The sequence below is a fragment of the Myxine glutinosa genome, chromosome 3 (genome assembly GCF_964187855.1).
Source record: "Myxine glutinosa chromosome 3, kmMyxGlut1.1, whole genome shotgun sequence".
NCBI lineage: Eukaryota > Metazoa > Chordata > Myxini > Myxiniformes > Myxinidae > Myxine > Myxine glutinosa.
The window spans coordinates 184,057,365-184,079,433 of NC_136263.1; the positions used below are offsets into that span (position 1 = coordinate 184,057,365).

The 22,069-nt window shown below is 43.7% G+C and overlaps 1 protein-coding gene across 3 annotated transcripts in view; it reads right to left on the bottom strand.

Moving 5' to 3' along the window:
- Positions 1 to 669: 669 nt before the first annotated feature.
- Positions 670 to 22,069, bottom strand: part of LOC137416443 (cytochrome P450 1A1-like) — a 31,894-nt gene continuing 10,494 nt past the window's right edge. The window contains exons 2-8 of one of the 3 annotated variants that reach the window (XM_078774813.1): positions 18,458 to 19,331; positions 18,219 to 18,345; positions 18,012 to 18,101; positions 15,765 to 15,888; positions 15,561 to 15,647; positions 7,339 to 7,371; positions 4,839 to 7,195 (exon numbers count right to left, since the gene is read on the bottom strand). In XM_078774813.1, coding sequence (XP_078630939.1) covers positions 7,186 to 7,195; positions 7,339 to 7,371; positions 15,561 to 15,647; positions 15,765 to 15,888; positions 18,012 to 18,101; positions 18,219 to 18,345; positions 18,458 to 19,309 — 1,323 coding nt within the window. In that variant the 5' untranslated portion in view covers positions 19,310 to 19,331 and the 3' untranslated portion in view covers positions 4,839 to 7,185. Of the gene's footprint in view, positions 7,196 to 7,259; positions 7,372 to 15,560; positions 15,648 to 15,764; positions 15,889 to 18,011; positions 18,102 to 18,218; positions 18,346 to 18,457; positions 19,332 to 22,069 lie in introns of those variants that run through there. The other 2 variants (XM_078774811.1, XM_078774812.1) reach the window with 2 other exon arrangements.

Genomic DNA, 22,069 nt, shown 5'->3' on the forward strand with positions numbered 1-22,069 from the left:
AAGAGACGATCTGAAACGAGACGAGCAAAGAGACGAGTTTCCAGAAGTTCTCAAAGTTGGCATTGGTGTGCGAGTAATGATTATTCGAAATGTCAACATTGAACTCGGCCTTACAAATGGTGCCTGCTGAATTGTGCAGAGCATTGCACAGGATAACACTGGCAAAGTTGGCATAATCAGTGTAGAGTTTGACAACGGAATTGAAGTGGGAGTTGAAAAAGCAACAGGTGATCATGAAGTTGGTAACAACATTTTTGTCACACGAAAGCAATTCCCCCTGGTTGTTGCTTATGCAATGACAATTCACAAATGCCAAGGACTATCACTCGACAAAGTATTCTTGGATATTGGTGAAACACTATTTGAACATGGAATGGCTTGTGTTGCACTATCACGAGCAAAATGTTTGCAGAATGTGTTTCTAATGGAATTTGACCCGTCAATAATTATCTGTTCAAAAGAATCGGTTGACGAGTACAATCGCCTACGGAAAACTATTACAATGGAACCTGTGCCAATGTGCAATATTTCACCACAATCAGTGAAGGAAAAAGGATTCTCAGTAAGATCAAGAACAATTTGTGGCAACAACACTAAAGAAGATAAAAAGCAGAGAACAAATGTAGACCAAAAAAACAAGCAAGGGCAAATCAAGAAACAAGACAAGAACTTGTTCCAACTCTGTTTACTAAATACTGATCAAGTTAGCTGCTATGCAAATGTGAGTGTGCAATCATTGTTTCAATGCAAAGAATTTGTGAGAAATATCGCACAAGACAGATTTCTCCGGCTGGCTGATGACTCTTGAAAGAGCATTGCACATGATCTTCCAGCAGAAAATAACTGCACAGATCTCCAGCGAATAATTGGTAATCAATCTATGCAGCAACAGCAAGAAGATGTTCATCATTTCATGGTTGCTCTCCTTGAATAACTAACATCTCCAGCACAAGACCTGTTTAGAGGCAAGGAAAAAACTATCTACTTGCCATAGTTGTCCAAATGAGAAACAAACTGAAGAAGTTTTCATTATGATCAGCCTCAACATAACAACACCAACTGGAGATGGCACTTCCATCAAATTTAACACACTGCTTGAGGAGCTTATTCAGCCACCTCGTGCAGATGAATTAAGTTGCAGTCAATGTGATCAAATTCAACCTCATCGAAGATCAACATCCTCTGAATTTGGTGCAAATCAAAAATATTTGATCATTTACATCCAACGTTTTCAATATGGACAAAATGCTCAGCAAATTCCTAAGCAAATGAAAGGATTCAATTCCTCAATACAAAACATATTTGCGAGGAACTTCAAAACTTTGGCAGTGATTCATTCCAGTTCAACAAATACAACTAAGCATGGACATTATGTGGCATTTGTCAAAAATCTACTAGCTGGGTGGATAAGGATTGATGATTTGAATCAAAATTCTACTCAAAGGGCACTGCCATCGTCATTGCACAAAATTGTATTCTTGGTACTTCAAAAATGTTGAGGGAATAACTTTAAATTTTTGTGTAAGTGCAACAATGTTATGTACTAATTATACTCAATAAAATGAGCTGCATGAATAAAAATTGATGAATTGCTCAAAACATAACTCAAAAAGCATTGCCACTGGATGGCATTGCAAAGAATTGTGTTGTTGGTACTTTTAAAATGTTGAGTGAGTTAAGGTGTAAACTTGGGGAAAATGCCACGGGCATAGAAAATGCCCCTTTATATGGTATGTGCCATGTAGCAAACTATAGAAAAGAAGGGACATTCTTGGGAAAAATGCCAGGGGCATACAAAAGGCCCCTTTATATATGGTATGTGCCATGTGGCAAAGTATAGTAAAGAAGGGGCATTCCATAGCTTGTAGAAAACGCCAAACAATAGAAAAGAAGGAACATAAAAAAAAAAAATTGTGTGCATGCTGAACTACCCATGTGTTCTTAGGAGGCACCAAGTAATGCTCTAGAAAAGTTCATATAAAGGGGCGCCACTTTGATTCATACAGCTGCATTAAGAAGTAAATGTATTTTATTTAACAGATGTAGGGATCACATTTAGGGGCATAGCTGAATAGATTTAAATCATTGAGTCTCCCATGATGAAGCTAACTCCGAGGGCCTTTCACTCACTCACTGCAGGCAGGTTGGTGGTCTTTCTGTCTTCTACCGACTCCTCTCCGGCCTAGCTCCCCCAGCTCTGTCTGTGCACTGTCCCTCAAATATTCCTGCAGGATGGACAAGATCTGCCAACAACCCTCTTCTGGTGAAACTGCCAAAATCAAGACTCTCTGCTCACCTTCACTCTGTCATTCCTCTTTTTCTCCACCTCTGAAACAAACTCCCTCACTCTTCAATCCCACTCCTCCCTCCAGGTCTTTAAAACAGCTGTTTCAAACCTTGATCTGTTTCAAACCCCCATCCAAAACCTTGATCTTTTCTACCCCCGTTAATTCACCCCAGATTCACTTTTTGAAATACCGACTTCTTTCCTGGAAGTCCTAGCAGTGTCATGCCTCCTCCCCCCAAGCCCTCTACCTCCCACAGATCTCCCGATGTCCTTGCTCTCCATCCTGTTTCCCACTCCCTTTATCATATGTTTTATGTGTCAGTTTGTCTTTTTGTGATCAATGTTAGCTCTTTCACGAGCCTCGATGTTGTATACAAAAAAAAGAAGTCAAACTTGATACAAGTATTAGAATGATGTAATAATGTAGGCGGAGGCATATCATTCGAGGTCGTGATGTCGAAGAGTGCCGTTCTAGTTGTGATCTGGCATGTAGGGCAATATGTGGGAATAATTTGAATACATCCAACTCCTCCATGGGTCTTGATTCTTGGAAGCTAAAGTCAATTTTACAAGATGTCGAAAGCTAAACCGAAACAATTTTTTGGCAAAAACACTGTTTTTGGTTTCTGGATTTTCAGGTGTGGTAAATGTGGTACCAATCTGGTAAATGTACTACCAATTATTACCTCTCCACCAAAGGTGGATGGAGGTTATGTTTTCACCCTAGTTTGCCCGTGTGTTTGTGAACAAAATAGCTGAAAAAATTGTTGACGGATTCGGACGAAATTTGGCAGAGATGCAGTGTATGTGACAAGGGTGAAATGATTATATTTTGGTGAACATCCACATGTAGATCCGGCTACGAGAATTTTTTAAGCGATTCTTCACCATTGGGAGATCGGGCCAAAAACAATACATAGCAGCATATCTCAGACTTGTGGATGGATTTGGAGGAAACGTGGTGGACCGGTTAGGTGTCTGACAAGGACGACCTGATTCGATTTTGGTGAGGATTTGAATATGGATTCTGATATGAGAATTGTTTTTTTCTTTTTTAAAAATGATTCTTCACCATTAGGAGATGGGGGCAAAAACGATACATAGCGGGATATCTCAACGTTATGGATGGATTTGGACTAAACTTGTTGGACAGGTTGTGTGTGTGACAATAAATAATCTATTCAATTATGGTGAATATCCAGATCCGGATCCAGCTAGTGGAATTTTTGAAGCGATTTTTCACCATTGAGTGATATGGCCAACCAGATGGAGGTATGCTCTCTACTGAGTGTCGTTCTAGTTATCACGTGTAAATGTGCTGTCATTTACCACTCTTCTCCCATCCAAAACCTTTATTTTCGACCCATGTTAGTCCACCCCAAATCCACCCAGCCCTCTCCCTTCCACAGATCTCCCGATGTTCCTGTTCCCTACTGTTGTCGTACTTCCCTCTCTCTCCACCTCTTGTCTCCCGCTCCCTTTGTCATATGTTCTATGTGTTAGCTCTTACACGAGCCTTGACTTGATACACACACACACAAAAAAGTTTGCATATTCCCATCTACCTCTGTTTCCATTTTGATTTTCTTGGTTGAAACTGTTTATTGTCCCCCGTCGCACCGCGGAGCGAAAGGGGGACTATGGTTTTCCCCTCCGTCCGTGTGTCCGTCCGTGTGTCTGTCTGTGTGGGCGTGCGTGTGTGCGTACATGCATGCGTAAGCGAAGGACCGCATTCGAATTTGGTGTGTGGGTGCAACCCACGTCAAAATCCAAGATGGCCGCCGCCATGTATGTCTGACGCCATGTATGTCTGAACCTTGTGAGCGAAATATCTTGAAAAATAAGCGAAGTACCAACTTCTAATCTGGTGTGTGGGTGTATCTAGGCATAAGGAAGAACCCTATTGAAAATTGGGTCGCCACATAAAAATCCAAGATGGCCGCCGCCATGTATGTCTGAACCTTGTGAGTGGAATATCTTGAAAAATAAGCGAAGTACCAACGTCTAATCTGGTGTGGGTGTATCCAGGCATAAGGAAGAACGCTGTTGAAAATTGGGTCGCCACGTCAAAATCCAAGATGGCCGCCACCATATATATGTCAACCTTGTGAGCGAAATATCTTGAAACATAAACGAACTACTAACTTCTAATCTGGTGTGTGGGTGTATCTACGCATAAGGGAGAACACTATTGAAAATTGGGTCACCATGTCAAAATCCAAGATGGCCGCCTTGCGTCTTCCACTTTGTCAACTCGCATCACTTCAACGACGGGGGACCTAGGCGTAAAGCTTGTTAGTAGCGTCTTGTCCACCCTGTTCCCTGTACTTTTTTTTTATACAAAAACTTGTGTTTCAGCTCCTTTTCGAGTGTGTTTGCTGTCCATTTCTGCCCAATTGAATGATCTTTGGGGAACGCCAGTTGTAGCGTCCATTGAACGCAGTGCAATAAAAGACCATTTGGGCCATATCCCGAGACTAAAGGTCCCAGCACTGTGGTATACTGTGTTAACGGGAGCCTCAGGCATGACGATATCGACAAAAGCCTCAATGAGTTTTCAATGGTTAATTTTTTTTTTTAATGTTCTGAAATATTTTCCATGAAGTGATAAGAAGTAACTTTGAAGCACAATGTATAATTTGACCCATTAAGCCTTAAAATATTGGTCGATGCACCTATAGGTTGCTTTGCATATGAAAGCAATTGCTGTCTTTGCAAGTTCTTTGCTTGAGATTTTTTATCCCTAAATCAGTTTTTCTTGAGTAATTTTTCACCTCAAGCAAGCTTTCATTTCCGTGCTTTAAAGGATAACATTTGGTGCTTGGGCTTCATCGATAAACCGGCTGTTGGAGTCAGGTCAATGACCCTGCCTGGTTGCGCCTCAATGTGGAGCTGCTGCAAAAGGATCGCCAGGAATAGCAACACTTCCATGCGAGCAATGTGTTCCCCGGGGCAGCGTCGCTTGCCCATGCCGAATAAGAGCACGTTGTTGCCAGCCACGCGGTCAATCTGACCGTCACCATTGATGAAGCGCTCCGGAAGGAAGCGTTCCGGCTCTTTCCAAACGTTTCTGCCAAACCGAAGAGAAATAGAGCATTACCATTGAACCATGTTCACTTTCAGTGTGGAACTTGCGTTTGCTTATTCTCACAACATGCCATCTGTTTCTGTAACTGAAATTTCTGAAATTTCAAGCCTAATGTTTGAAATGCAACTTTATACAGCACAGCTGAAACAAGCAAAAAGTGTTCCACAACTTATAGAAGAAAGTTTTCAAACCCTTATAATAATTTGAAACGAAACTTCAAAGTGATCCCTTTACAATGGACGTCTGGCTTTTAAAATCTAAATGCCCAACTCACAATAAATTGTTAAGATGTTTGGGGGAAAACTGCCATGCAAAGTAATCTGTTAGAGTTTAAAAAAAATACACCGGACATTTAGTCATCTTGATTGTCATCGTTATCGTCATCATTTGCCACTGTCATTATCTTTAATTTTAATAGATTATTGGCTTGGAAATAAGGAACAAACAGAGCATTGGTGATTTTTTTGCAAAAAAAAAAATTGTCTGCTGTGTAATAATAAAAACACACAAATTTATCACAGGCTCGGAACAAACAAGGCACCTTCTGAAAATTATCCTTCGAAGCTTTATTGCCAATGTCATTCTTTTGTCTCCCTCCTCCATCTATCCTTACTACAATTCATGGACCAGTGTTAGTCTGCTCGTGTTTATTTGTCGTTCTGGCCCGATTACATCCAGACTTGCTATATTGGATCAGCATGGCCCCTATTAGCGTGTAGATGTGTTTTTATCTTTGGGAGTGGTCTTGGGGGGAGGGAGGAGGAGGAGGAAACGCAAATTCTCTATGTAAATGTGTATCGTGTAATGCCGCCTATAGGCAGGAGAGGGTATTACATGTCCCCACCATGTACAATCCAGTATTCCTGTCCCCTTGTTTTCCATTGCAGTGAGGTTTTTTTGCTTCTTACCCATAACCCATGCTTGAATGAGCTGTCAGTTGCTTATACGCCACCTAAATAAAGGTCAGAAGAACGTGTTGTAAGCTTGGAACAACATTGCCCATTGGGCAGGTAGTCTGCTGGTTTTGAATAATGAGCGATTTTTCTTGCAATAATAATTACATTACATGGTCCAAAGGAATACCATGAACATGTTTCTGAACAGTAACGTTGATCGGGGCACATTAAATTGAAGGAGCCGCGGAAGTCAATGTGCAGTCATGACCAAAAATATTGGCACCCTTGCACTTTTTTCAAATAATGCACCATTTCTTCCAGAAAATTGTTGAAATTAAAAAATCTTTTGGTATCCACATATGTGTTTCTTTTATTTGCATTGGACCAAAACAAAAAAAGCTGAAAAATTACAAAATCTTATCTTATTCCACATAAAATCCTAAAATGGCCCGGAAAATATTATTGGCACCTTTTAGAAGTTGGTAGAAATAATTTGATTTCAAGCAGGTGATTCTCCTTTACCTTGGAATGGAACTCACCTGTGGTGAGTTGCATGTGCCTGCAATATAAAAATCACTCATTCAACCAGTTTTAATAGAGAAAAGGAGTCATTCCGCAAGTGTCACCATGTATACCGCAATGAGCATGGAGAAAAGAAAGAAAACCAGAGAATTGTCTGAGGAGTTCAGACAAACGATTGTAGCCAAGCATGGACAATGTCAAGGCGACAAGTCCATCTCCAGAGACTTTGATGTTCCTGTGTCCACCGCACGCAATGTTATCAGGAAGTTTAAGGCCCATGGCACTGCAACCAATCACCCTGGATGTGGCCGCAGGAGAAAACTTGATCGAAGATTGCAGCGAAGGATTGTTCGAATTGTGGAGAAAGCACCTCAATCAACTGCCAAACAGATTCAAGCTGACCTTCAGACACAAGGTACAACAGTTTTAACTCGCACCATCTGCCACCAACTAAATGAAAGGGGGTTCTATAGTAGGAGACCTAGGAGGACCCCACTGCTGAGATAGAGACATAAAAAGCCCGACAGGAGTTTGCCAAAACACACCTGAACAAGCGAAAATCCTTCTGGGAGAATGTCCTGTGGACAGATTAGACCAAATTAGAGCTTTTTAGCAAAGCACATCTCTATGGTTGCAAAAAATAAAATGAACCTTCAAAGAAAAGAACACCTTTCCTGCAGTCAAACATGGAGGAGGTTTAGTGATGTTTGGGAGTTGCTGTGGTGCCTCTGGCACTGGGTGCCTTGAATGTCCGCACAGCATCATGAAATCAGGAGATTACCAAGGCATTTTGGAGCGCAATGTTCAACCCAGTGTCACAAAGCTGGGTCTCCGTCGAAAGTCATGGGTTTTGCAGCAGGAAAATGACCCCAAACACACTTCAAAAAGCACCCAGGAATGGTTCAAGACAAAACGCTGGACTGTTATGAAGTGGCCAGCAATGAGTCCAGATCGAAATCCCATGGGACACTTGTTAGTCAGGTTCACTATGTTTTTTCGTTCAAAATTTTGGTAGATTAGCAAAACTATACATTTCTGGAATACTCAGAGCATGAGGAATCCAAAAATTAATGTTTGCATTTGCATAGACACCTTTGCGAAAATGACCCTCAGGACAGTGATGAAGATCTGTAAAAGCATATTCCTGAACGGTGTAGACCTAGTAGACCCTGTGTATAGGACTTTTATTTTCTTTTTTTTTTGTATACTGAATCGAGGCTCGTGAAAGAGCTAACATTTACTTCACAAATAAATCAACCAGACAAACAAAATACACAAAAAAAGAGGGAGCGGAAGACAAGATGGGGAGAGAAGGGGAAGCACACAAACACAACATCCGAGAGCAGGGAGATGTGTGGAAGGGAGAGGGCCCGGGGGGAGCAGGCATGGGAAGGGGGGGGGGAGGGAGAAGTATAAAACACAAGGACACCAAGGACTTCCAGGACAGAAGTTGGTATTTCAAAAAGTGGAATTGGGGTGAAATTAGCGGGGGTAGAAAAGATCAAGGTTTTGGATGGGGGAAGATAAGAGATGGTGGTGAACAGCTGTTTTAAAGACTTGGAGGGTGGAGTGGGATTGAAGAGAGTGAGGGAGTTTGTTCCAGAGGCGGGAAAAAAGAGGAATGAAGGAGTGAAGGTGAGCAGAGAGTCTTGATTTTGGCAGTTTAACCATAAGAGGGTTGCAGGCAGATCTTGTGCGACCTGTAGGAATATTTGCGGGACAGAGCCCAGAGAGAGCTGGGGGGGCAAGGCCAGAGAGGAGTCGGTAGAAGACGGAAAGACCACCAACCTGCCTGCGGTGAGTGAGTGAGAGGCCCTTGGAGTTAGCTTCATCGCGGAGATTCCAATGATTCTGAATGCTTTGGTTTCAACAGCGTGAAGACGAGCTAGCTGTGAGGCAGGAGCACCAGCCCAGAGGGGAGAGCAGTATTCCATTGAGCTGCGGATGAAAGCCTTGTATGTGGTGAGGAGCTCAGGTGTGCCAAGGAAGGACTTCGCACGACGGAGGATGCCCAGTCGGCGACTGGCTTTGGAGGCCAGATTTGAAATGTGGTTTTCCCTGGAAAGATCATGGCACATAGTGAGACCCAAAAGCTTGAGTGACAGAACTTCTTGGAGAGGATTATTCAGAAAGTGGATGGGAGGTTGTCCAGTCGGTTTTTTCGGAGAGACATCGTAAGAATGTGAGATTTGTCAGGATTGAAAGACATGTTCCACTTGTTTGCCCAGTCTGTGATTTTGTCAAGGTCTGCAGAGAGTGAGGAGGCTGCAGACTGCCGATCTGAGGGATGAAGAATGGAGCGACAGAGAGTAGAGTCATCAGCAAAGAGATAGAGAGGATTTTTAAGAGAGTCAGAGAGATCATTGATGAAGACCAGAAAAAGCACAGGGCCCAGAACACTGCCTTGGGGAACTCCAGCCTGAACAGGAAGAGGAGATGAGAGAAACCCATTCAGGGCCACACGTTGACTACGACTAGAGAGGAAGTCCGCCAGCCATGCGTGGAGATTTCCATGGATACCAAAAGAGGAGAGTTTGGTGAGAAGAGCGGGGTGCCAGACCGTATCGAAGGCACGTGATATGTCAAGGGAGACTGCTCTAATTTCCTGTTTGGCATTGAGTACCTCCATCCATTGTTGAGAAAGCAGAAGCAGCATGTCCAGAGTAGAGTGTCCAGGTCTGAAACCAAATTGATGATCAGAGATCAAGCCATTGGAGAAGAGGAAAGATTTCATATCTGAAGCAATGATGGATTCCATGACTTTACTGATAATTGGGAGAAGGCTGATTGGTCTGTAGTTGCTGGGATCTGTTTTTGCACCTTTTTTGTGCAAAGCGGTGATGTTGGCAGATTTCCAAGCAGATGGAAGATGACCTTGAGCAAAAGAGGGTGAAGAGAACAGAGAGAGGGAGTGAAAGAGCGGAAGAACATGATTTTAGGACCCGTGGGCTGATGCCGTCAGGTCCAGTTGCAGAATCAGAGTCGAGGGATGACAGAAACTTTTCCACCTTGTCAGGAGGAAAGGACACAGAGTCCAGGAGCAGCTGGGTACGACTGGGTATGGTGGGTACTGAGAGGGATGGGTTTGGGACACAAGATTTAGAGGCAAACACAGAGTTGAGGCATTCAGCTTTTTCACGTGCGGAGTCAGCTGTGTAGCCATTTGAGGTAAGGGAGGGGATGGAGGGGGAACAAACACCAGAAACAGATTTGACCAGACGCCACCAGGATTTGGAAGAGGGAGACAGATAAGAGAGTTCGGTCCTGAGAATGGAGAGATATTGTTTCCTGGCTCTCCTGAGGGTGGACACACACTTGTTTCGGGCTTTGTGAAAGGAAATGAGATTTCCTTCCGTTGGATTTGCTTTCCAGGAGACGAAAGCAAGTTGTTTCTGGGCAATAGCCTCACCACAAGATTCCGTGTACCATCGACGGGAGGAAGGGTATGACAACTGAAGACGAGATGGGATAAATCTGTGCATGAGAGAGAGCAATTTACTTTGGAAGAATTCCCAGGATGAGTTGATGTCAGAGGCGGTAGAGATGGGAGACCAGTCCAGATGATTGATGGCTGCTTGAAGACCGTGCCAGTTGGCCTGAGTGAAATGCCAGACTTGTCGACGCTGAGGAGGCTCTCTGAGAAGTATCTGTTATAGTTCAATCTGATACTAACAAGGCTGCTTTCTTGCTTTATAAACCCATACCTATAACTTCAAAGGACTTGCAATATCATGTATTATGTAATACAGTTATATCACAAATATAAAGACAATGGTTTTCAATTACCTTTGTTGCTTTTCTATAATCCTGAGCACTATTTTGAGGCCTTTATTGGATTCCTTGACCCAGAAAACATAGGATTAGCATATTTAATTAAGTTCATAGGTTGACTAGAAGCCGAGATAGCGCAAAATATGTATTTTATGGCGGCCATTTTGAAAATCCAAAATGGCGGCCATGCAGGTGTCTGTGCAAATGCCAACATTGATTTTCGGATTCTCCATGCTCTGATGATTCCAAAAATGTACAGGTTTGCTAATCTCCCAAAATTTTGAACGAAATTATATTTGTTAACATAGTGAACCTGACTCTTCATCACTGTCCTGAGGGTCATTTTCGCAAAGGTGTCTATGCAAATGCAAACATTAATTTTTGGATTCCTCATGCTCTGAATATTCCAGAAATGTATAGTTTTGCTAATCTACCAAAATTTTGAACGAAATTATATTTGTTAACATAGTGAACCTGACTATGTGGGGAGATCTGAAAACAGCAGTTGGGAGAAGGAACCCATCAAATCTGGGAGAACTGGAGCAGTTTGCACAAGAAGAGTGGGCCAAACTGCCAGTCGAGAGGTGTAGGAAGCTCATTGATGACGATAGGATGTTCTTGACTGCAGTTATTTTGTCCAAAGTGCCACCAATAAGTCTAGGGTGTCAATAATTTTGTCAATGCCATTTCTTTTTATTTTCTGATTTGAAAGGATATATTACGTTCTGAATCAAAAACAACGTTTCTGTAATATTAACAGTGAAATAAAGATTTTTGGAGACCAAATACTTTTGTCAATTTCAACTTGTTTTCGGAGAAAATTATGAGTTATTTGAAAAAAAGTGCAAGGGTCTCATTATTTTTGGCCACAACTGTAGTAACAGGGGGTGTCTCAATAAAAGCTGAACAGACTCTTCATCGGAAACGATACTATCATGTTGTTCTGCACTGCCTTTTTTGTCCTCCGTCCCACCGCGGAGCGAAAGGGGGACAATGGTTTTCCCCTCCGTCCGTGTGTCCGTCCGTCCATCCGTCCGTCCGGCCGGGCGTGTGTGCGTGCGTGCGTGCGTAAGCGAAGGACCGCATTCGAATTTGTTGTGTGGGTGCAACCCACGTCAAAATCCAAGATGGCCGCCGCCATGTATGTCTGAACATTGTGAGATGAATATCTTGAAAAATAAGCGAAGTACCAACTTCTAATTTGGTGTGTGGGTGTATCTCGGCATAAGGAAGATGGCTATTGAAAATTGGGTCGCCACGTCAAAATCCAAGATGGCCGCCACCATATATATGTCTGAACCTTGTGAGCGAAATATCTTGAAAAATAAGCGAAGTACCAACTTCTAATTAGGTGTGTGCGTGTATCTCGGCATAAGGAAGAAAGCTATTGAAAAATGGGTCGCCACGTCAAAATCCAAGATGGCCGCCACCATATATATGTCTGAACCTTGTGGGCGAAATATCTTGAAAAATAAGCGAAGTACCAACTTATAATCTGGCGTGTGGGTGTATCTACGCAGAAGGGAGAACGCTATTTAAAATTGGGTCGCCACGTCAAAATCCAAGATGGCCGCCTTGCGTCTTCCACTTTGTCAACTCGCATCACTTCACCGACGGGGGACCGAGGCGTAACGCTTGTTTTTTTGTTTGTTTTTTTGTATACAAGATCGAGGCTCATGAAAGAGCGAACATTAATCACACAAAAAGTCAAACCGACACACACCAACACAAAAAACACAAAATAAGGGGAGAGGTAGACAAGATATGGAAAGAGGGCGAAGGACACAAACACAACATTTGAGAGCAGGGGCATCGAGAGAACTGTGGAAGGGAGAGGGCTTGGGGGGAGGTTGGAGAGGTATAAAACATATGGACACTGCAAGGACTTCCAGGAAAGAAGTTGGAATTTCGAAAAAGTGTATGTGGGGTGAATTAGCGGGGGCAGAAAAGATCCAGGTTTTGGATGGGGGAAGATAAGAGATGGTGGTGAACAGCTCTTTTAAAGACCTGGAGGGTGGAGTGGGATTGAAGGGAGTGGGAGAGTTTGTTCCAGAGGTGGGGAAAAAGGGGAATAAAAGAGTGAAAGTGAGCAGAGAGCCTAGATTTTGGCAGTTTAACCATAAGAGGGTTGTTGGCAGATCTTGTGCGACCTGTAGGAATATTTGGGGGACAGAGCACAGAGAGAGCTGGGGGAGCAAGGCCGGAGAGGAGTCGGTAGAAGATAGAAAGACCACCAACCTGCCTGCTGTGAGTGAGTGAAAGGCCCTCGGAGTTAGCTTCATCGCAGGAGATTCCAATGATTCTGAAAGCTTTGGTTTCAACAGCGTGAAGTCGAGCTAGGTGTGAGGCAGAAGCACCGGCCCAGAGGGGGGAACAGCATTCCATTAAGCTGCGGATGAAGCCTTGTATGTGGTGAGGAGCTCAGGTGTGCCAAGGAAGGACTTTGCACGACAGAGGATGCCCATTCGGCGACTGGCTTTGGAGGCCAGCTTGGAAATGTGGTTTTCCCAAGAAAGATCATGGCAGATAGTGAGACCCAAAAGCTTGAGCGACAGAACTTCTTGGAGAGGATTGTTGAGAAAGTAGATGGGAGGGTTTTCCAGTCGTTCTCTTCGGAGAGACATAGTAAGAGTGTGAGATTTGTCAGGATTGAAAGACATGTTCCACTTGTTTGACCAGTCTGTGATTTTGTCCAGGTCTGCAGAGAGTGAGGAGGCTGCAGGCTGCCGATCTGAGGGATGAGGAATGGAGCGGCAGACAGTGGCGTCATCAGCAAAGAGATAGAGAGGATTTTTCAGAGAGTCGGAGAGATCATTGATGAAGACCAGAAAAAGCACAGGGCCCAGAACAATACCTTGGGGGAACTCCAGCCAGAACAGGAAGGGGCGATGAGAGAAATCCATTCAGGGCCACACGTTGACTATGACCAGAGAGGAAGCCTGCAAGCCATGCATGGAGATTTCCATGGATACCATAGGAGGAGAGTTTGGTGACCAGAGCTGGGTGCCAGACCGTATTGAAGGCATGTGATATGTCAAGGGAGACAGCTCTGATTTCCTGTTTGGCATTTAGGACCTCCATCCATTGTTGAGACAGCAGATGCAACATATCCAAAGTAGAATGACCTGGTCTGAATCCAAATTGATGATCGGAGATCAAGCCATTGGAGAAGAGGAAGGATTTGATATCCGAAGCAATGATGGATTCCATGACTTTGCTGATAATTGGGAGCAGGCTGATTGGTCTGTCGTTGCAAGGATCTGTTTTGCACCTTTTTGTGTAAAGCGGGAATGTTAGCTGATTTCCAAGATGCTGGCAGATGACCTTGAGCAAAAGAGAGGGTCAAAAGAACAGAGAGGGTGAGATAGAGCGGCAGAGCAGGATTTTAGGACCTGTGGGCTGATGCCGTCTGGTCCAGTTGCAGAATCAGAGTCGAGGTTTGACAAAAACTTCTCCACCTTGTCAGGAGAGAAGGACACAGAGTCCAGGAGCAGTTGGGTTCGACTGGGTTAGGTGGGAACAGAGAGAGATGGGGTTGGGTCACAAGATTTTGAGGCAAACACAGAGTTGAGGCATTCGGCTTTGTAATTTTTTATGCCTTTTGGGTAAACAGCCAACACAGGGTCATTACATATTTTAGGTATTGCCCCAATCTGCTGGATTTCCTGAATGGATTTCCTGAATGAATCCCGAATGGATTTCTCTCATCTTCCCTGCCCGTTTTGGCTGGAGTTCCCCAAGGTAGTGTTCTGGGCCCTGTGCTATTTCTCATCTTCATCAATGACCTCTCCGGCTCTCTGGAAAATCCTCTCTATCTCTTTGCTGATGACTCCACTATCTGCCGCTCCATTCCTCATCCCTCAGATCGGCAGTCTGCAGCCTCCTCACTCTCTGCAGACCTGGACAAAATCACAGACTGGTCAAACAAGTGGAACATGTCTTTCAATCCTGACAAATCTCACACTCTTACAATGTCTCTCCGAAAGGACCGACTGGACAACCCTCCCATCTACTTTCTCAACAATCCTCTCCAAGAAGTTCTGTCGCTCAAGCTTTTGGGTCTCACTATCTGCCATGATCTTTCTTGGGAAAACCACATTTCCAAGCTGGCCTCCAAAGCCAGTCGCCGACTGGGCATCCTCCGTCGTGCGAAGTCCTTCCTTGGCACACCTGAGCTCCTCACCACATACAAGGCTTTCATCCGCAGCTCAATGGAATACTGTTCCCCCCTCTGGGTTGGTGCTCCTGCCTCACACCTTGCTCGGCTTCACGCTGTTGAGGCCAAAGCTTTCAGAATCATTGGAATCTCCTGCGATGTAGTCAACTCCGAGGGCCTTTCACTCACTCACCGCAGGCAGGTTGGTGGTCTTTCTGTCTTCTACCGACTCCTCTCCGGCCTTGCTCCCCCAGCTCTCTCTGTGCTCTGTCCCCCAAATATTCCTTCAGGTCGCACAAGATCTGCCTGCAACCCTCTTATGGTTAAACTGCCAAAGTCTAGGCTCTCTGCTCACCTTCACTCTTTCATTCCCCTTTTCTCCCGCCTCTGGAACAAACTCCCCCACTCCCTTCAATCCCACTCCTCCCTCCAGGTCTTTAAAACAGCTGTTCACCACCATCTCTTATCTTCCCCCATCGAAAACCTTGATCTTTTCTACCCCCGGTAATTCACCCCAGAGTCCTTGCAGTGTTCATATGTTTTATTCCTCTCCCACCTCCCCCCAAGTCCTCCCGATGTCCCTGCTCTCAAATGTTGTGTTTGTGTCCTTCCCCCTCTCTCCCCATCATGTCTGCCGCTCCCCTTGTTTTTTGTGTTTTGTGTGTCGGTTTGTCTTTTTGTGTGATTAATGTTAGCTCTTTCACGAGCCTCGATCTTGTATACAAAAACAAACAAAAAAAAATCTCTGCAATTTAATTAGTTTTACCGATATATTCAATAAAGTCTGTTTACATTTTATTGAGACACCTTGTACTCCTGCAGTGATGTGATGTGCATTACCTGTCATGGTTTGCTTGCCATTGGTTCACAAACACACAGGTATTTCTGGGAATGAAGTAACCTTCAAATACAACGTCTCTCGTAGTGCTACAGAGGAACATGGGAAAAAGTTTACCTCATTACTCAACTGCATTTGTTTCAAATTATGTCAATGACTAAGCAACGATTTTTTAATACACGTATTATACATCTCGGCACACTGACCAATGTGGAACAGCCAGAGGGAGAAAAGTGGAATGTCGGAAAACTTCCAGCATGAAGGCCTCAATGTATGGCAGATTGGGCTTGTCAGTCAGCCTCGGGAAATTACTCCTGTCCACTGCTGCATCTGGGGATGCAGATAAAAACAGGAACAAACACAACAGCGCTCTTGGATTGTGGCAAACTCAACTGTGAACTCAACCACAATTTCTGGTCATGCAAACTTAATCCTCATTTACACTCCTAAATAGTCATTTCTAAGGGATGTAACTGACAAATGTGGGATGCCTATATACCGACGAATGAGCGATATTCTACTTGAAATCATGAAAATATGATTGCATGATTCTACAGAACCAGAAATCTTTCTGTTGTGGCTTAGCATTTGTGCTGTAAAGTGTTGTGGCTCAGCAATTGTAACACTTTTTTAAATTTTGTCTTTTTCGAATAAAGATAATTCAATGCTTGACACCTTTCCAACGGGAATATATTCATTACCCCATGCACGCAAAGCAAAAAGCGGGGTTCAGCAATTGGCTCACTTCTCTCTGTCTTTCTGTCTGTCCAGATTACAGATGAAATAACATTAATATAAAAAAGAAACTTTTAACAACATTCGTGACATAAACAAATATTTAAATCCTGATGTGAAGTTCCGTGCGGTTGGATGAATACAATTACGAATTCAAAATCGTAATTGTATTCACTCAATTCCAATCATCAAGTGATACTTTAACAAAACGATTAACACGATTAATGTTTGACGATTTAACATTACGATTGAATGACGGTTGTATTTGGATATTGTCAAACCCGCGCATTGCCTCATCTGTCCACTTCCGCATTCGCGGCAGGTTCATAATTGTGGACAGATTGTGGAAGATGCGGAAGTGGACAGATGACGGCAATGCGTGGGTTTGATAATATCCCAATACAACTGTCCTTCAATTGTAATGTTTAAACGTTAATTGTGTTAATTGTTTTGTTAAAGTATCAATTGATGATTGGAATTGAGTGAATACAATTACGATTTTGAATTCGTAATTGTATTCACCCAACCGTACGGAACTTCACATCAGGATTTAAATATTTGTTTATGTCACAAATGTTGTTAAAAGTCTATTTTTATATTAATGTTATTTCATTTGTGATTGGAGTTATGCTGTTTGGAATGAAAAAAGAGATATCGAGTTTAAGTGAATGACGAAATGCCGTGACGGTTTCTACTTTCTAAACATGAATTCGCGGATCGCCATATGCAGATTCACCATTGACTGGGAATGGAACAAACATACCCGTTTGTTTGCCAATGGGTACGTTTTTCATGGAAGTCCTTCACGAACTCCCTCACTCTCTTCAATCCCACTCTTCCCTCCAGGTCTTTAAAACAGCTGCTCATCACCATCTCTTATCTTCCCCCATCCAAAACCTTGATCTTTTCTACCCCCATTAATTTCACCCCAGATCCACTTTTTTGAAATACCAACTTTTTTCCTGGAAGTCCTTGTAGTATCCTTGTGTTGTATACTTCTCACACCCCCACCCCCTTCCTATGCCTCCTCCCCCCCATGCTCTCTCCCTCCCACAGATCTCTCGATGTCCCTGCCCTCAAATGTTGTTTGTGTGCTTCCCCTTCTCTCCCTATCTTGTCTACCGCTCCCCTTATTATATACTATGTGTGTCTGTTTTAATTTTTTATGTGATAAATGTTAGCTCTTTCACGACCCTCGATCCTGTATACAAAAAAAACCAAAAAAACTTTCTGTCCATGTCTGACATGCAACTGAAGGTGCTTCAGGAATGTGGAATTTATTGGTTTCATGCTTTAGAATTCATCGTTTCTGCATTGTCTGTTTGCTGCTGGCTTCCCACCCGTGCCTAGCACGGGTACCTCACTCGTTTTATTTAAATTGAAATATACTTTAATACTGCAGGACACAAATCGCCTTTTTGGTACTTTCAAAACACTTCTGTTGAGCAGTACTTGGTCAAAATATTACGGCATTGTGCGTCATCACGACCAATCAAATTTGCCGCTGGTAGACTCAGCCCATGTCCTTGTTTCTCAAGACTGCGTGGTATAAGGTGTTCTATGAGCTCTCCAGTTATAGAAAGCAATCAACATGGCCAAGTTCATTGGGCAACAGGGCTGAAAATGTATCGAAGTAATTGGGTTCGTCTCAATATGCGTGATGTAAAGAAATTTTTGTTTACCGACATGTCAAAGGTACAGTACAGTATATAACTCACCGATCTCTTTCTGAATCTTCTCCTGAATTTCAGGAAATTTCACGAGGTAAAGGAGGCACCAGTTTAATGTAGTTGAAACTGTGTCAAAACCTGGAGTGGGCACATAGAGTGATGTAAATAATTAAATAATATTCCTCATGTTCACAAATAACTTTCGTTGTTTGAAAAGATTGCTTTTGTAGTAAACACGACAGTGGGTGCACCTACCTGCACCAAACAGGTCTATTATTGTGGTGATGATTTGCTCTTTCGAGATTCGACGGTTGACGTTTTCATCGCATTCAGTTTCTTTGCTCAGAGCAATGAGAGAATCCGTCACGTTTGAGAGGTTGTTCTGCGGGCGTAGGGAACACAAAATAATTGTTTAATAAACATTAAATATTGAGCACGTACTGCTTAAATGAATAGAAGGAATGGTAAAGGCAGACACGGACACTGAAACATACCTTCGTCAATCCATTTGGTTTGTAATGCTCCAGCACATTCCGCTCGAGGAATGAATTAAACGTGGTTATGTTCTCATTGAACCTTCTCATGGCGAAGTTTGGCAGATACTGCAGAATCGGTATGAAGTCCGAGCGGTTCTCAGTGCTTGCCACCACCTTTGCGAAGTCGTCAGCGACATGCATCGTGTTTATGAACTCCTTGTCATCATGCTCAAAACGCCGACCAAAGAGAATAGCAGAGATGACGTTGCCAATGGACCCCGTCAGATGTTGTTCTGGGTCAAACGCCCCGTGCTCTGCAGTCAGATCGACACACATCTGAACGAAGTATCGCGCCTCTGCCCACACATGTTGCTCGAGAGCACATGAGCATTCACTGATCTCAGCCTCTTCTGAGCACACGGTGCGCAGGGCATTTTGTGCAACACGCTTGTAAGCCTTCCACTCAGCATTATACGGCTTGTTGAAGATGAAGCTCTGACCTCGAGCTAGCAATTCCATTGACTTGAAGTAGGGACGTTCAGCGAAGTCTTCACCCTGGCTTACAAGAGCTTTCTTAATGGTGTCCAGGCCATTGAGGACGACGACAGGCCGTGAGCCGATTTTCAAGCTGAACACCTCTCCGTATTTGTTTACCATCTCAGAAAAGACGAGATGCGGTTTCTTTCCTAGCTGGAAAATGTTCCCCACAATGGGCCAAGGATAGGGTCCTGGTATGGAGTGAACCCCATTTTGTCGCTTACCCACAATGCGGTGTAGAGTCACGAGTGCTAGGAAAATGGTGCTGAAGATGAGCATGCTGCTCTGGAGTGATGGCCACCATACCTCACTGGTCCCCAAAGCACTGGCCATCTCTACAATGCACAAACGATATCTGGGGTTTAAGGGAGAGAAACATGCATCTTTAATTGAACCGACTTCTATCATGTTCATATGGCATGCAAAAACTTATAAAAGATCGTTTTCGAAGTCCATGGTGTGTGTGTGTGTGTGTGTGTTTAATTCATTCCTCGAAGTCCATGGTGTGATCATCCTGCGCGTTTGTGCACGCTATGGCGATTTCTTTACCAAACTCCGCAAGCCGTTCGCTTTGGACCAAACCATTTCATGTAAATAGAGGGGGGGGATTGTCACCGTACTCGCAAGCCGTTCGCTTTGGACCAAACCATTTCATGTAAATAGAGGGGGGGGGATATAATTTTAGATATAGATATAGTACGGGCATGCCCTAGTATGAGAAAACAATGTAGGTGACAATGATTAAAATAGTTGAACTTATAGACAACAAATTTTCTCATCCAAATGTTGAGAAAGGTACGCTAACCACTGTGGGGAATAAGGAGACAATGCTTTGGCCATGAGCCCTTCTAGAGTGATCTCTTGCTTTGAGATAAAGAAGGATAACGCCCAAAACATCATCTCACCTTCTTTCCCATGGTGGTCTTTCCCTAAACATAAGGTTGAGAAAATTAGATGTCCTTTTACTCCGATACTGACCAACTAAATCCATTATAAAGACTAGTTTATCCGTGTATGTAAAACTTATACAGATTCAACGAGAGAGTTTATAGAATACGTTACCCCACTCAGTGTTCAACTATACTTCAACTCAAATAAAATAATGATTTTATAGATCGTTACAAACAATTCCGGAATTTTAGCACTATTGAAGCAGTGTTATACACCACCATTATACACCACCCTATTACCATGTCCAAGTACAGCTAAACTGGAGGCTCTTAGAAGTGACAAGAAGGCGATTTGTGTTCTACAGTGTTCAAGCACACAATTCAATTTAAATAAAATAAAGATTGGAAACGTCATGTAAGTGAGACAAAATCCAATCCGGCCAAATTAAGAGACAAAGTACTGCTAAACGATAGGTTTGTTTTCTGATTCGTGTTCAAAATATAACATTCAATTTAAATTAAGTTGATCCTCGATCATAAACTGACGTTTATGGACAGCCGGAGAGACGGACAGACATCAAGCAATTGCTTAACCCCGCTATTTGCTTTGTGAGTGTGGGGTAATGATCTAAAATAGACATCATCAGTTCCATTCTTTCCTCAAGGTTTTTAAAAGATAATGTACAAGTGCGGCATCCTCCCCCCCCCCCCCCCCTTCCCACGCCTCCTCCCCCCAATCCCTCTCCCTCCCACACATCTCCCTACTCTCAAATGTTGTGTTTGTGTGCTTCCCCTTCTCTCCCCATCTTGTCTTCCGCTCCCTCTTTTTATATATTTTGTTTGTCTGGTTGATTTGTTTGTGAAATAAATGTAAGCTCTTTCACGAGCCTCGATTCAGTATACAAAAAAAAAAAAAAAAAAAAAAAAATGGTATAAACTCTGTATGTATGTATTGTTGCGGATCTTGGGGATCGGCTCTCCCCTTATCAAGGGGGAGGTGGGGGTTAATCCCCTTGTCTTTTTAAGCTGGCCATCCCGAGTCCTGGGAAGTTATAACGTTCCTTCCGTTCGGTAGTAAGTAGGGTTGCTGGTCGAGTCTTAGTCAAATTACCTAAGTACTACCATCGGCCGTAAAGCAAGGAGATAACTCCCGCCCAAACCACGGCGTTAATGGACACGCCGAGCGAAGCGAGCTGCGATTCGGGCCGTTAACAAAGACTAAACCCGATTTTAAGCGGTTTCCAATCGTGCCACGTTTACCCAATGGAAGAAAAGACGGATGCGATCGGATTAGGGAAAAGCAAGAAAGAACAAGGTAAATTTATTACAAACAAAAATAGGAAAGGAAAGAATGTACAAGAAAGGAAGAGGAAGAAGCAGGACACAGGGAAGTCTTAAAACAGTCTTAACTTACGAGCCCAGACAAACACACACACTCACACGGGGATTGTAGCTGGTAGGGTGGAAGGTCCAGGTAGATGGTCCAGGCTCCAGGTGAGGCTCTGGTTCCGCGGGTGAAAACTCGACAGGCAGCTCCACGTATCGTTCAACGCGAGCGGACCTTACATATATCGGGGGGACTGGGATGCTTCGTACGTAATAACTGTACATTCGCGCCAAACGCTCTCCCTCTCAAAGTTCTTTCAATGTGCGCGCCTCCAACAAGTCCATCAAAGAAGCAGTCCTCGGCACAGTCCGTTACAATCAGACGTCTCCGCGCAGTCCTCTCAAGTCCTTCACAATAGGCGCAGTCCTCTCCAGTCCTTCACAATAGGCGCAGTCCGTGAAAAGTCCGTCAAAGGGCTTTGCGCTCGCGCTTATATAACGCGTGCCAAGATCACTCTGCGCTCCGCCAAACCACGCCCGTCGGCGATATTCCCTCAGCCCTGGTTGGCTGGTGAGGGCTTACCGGCCACGCCTTTGACGGCTGGATGACAGGCCACACCTTCTTCTTGCCGGTCCGCCCCCTTTTTCCTCGGGCCGACCGCGTGGTTAATGGCGTCGTTTGAACGAGCTTCCTCAAGGCAGCGAACGCTGCTGGCAGGGCCGCGTAATGGCGTCGCTTGGAGAGGGAGGTCGCAAAATGGCCGGAATTGGGACCTACTCTTATTTAATTAACGCAATGCAGATTCAGATATTGGAAACACAGCCTTAACTAAACACATAATAATGAAATAACTGGAATTCCTATGGTGAACTACCT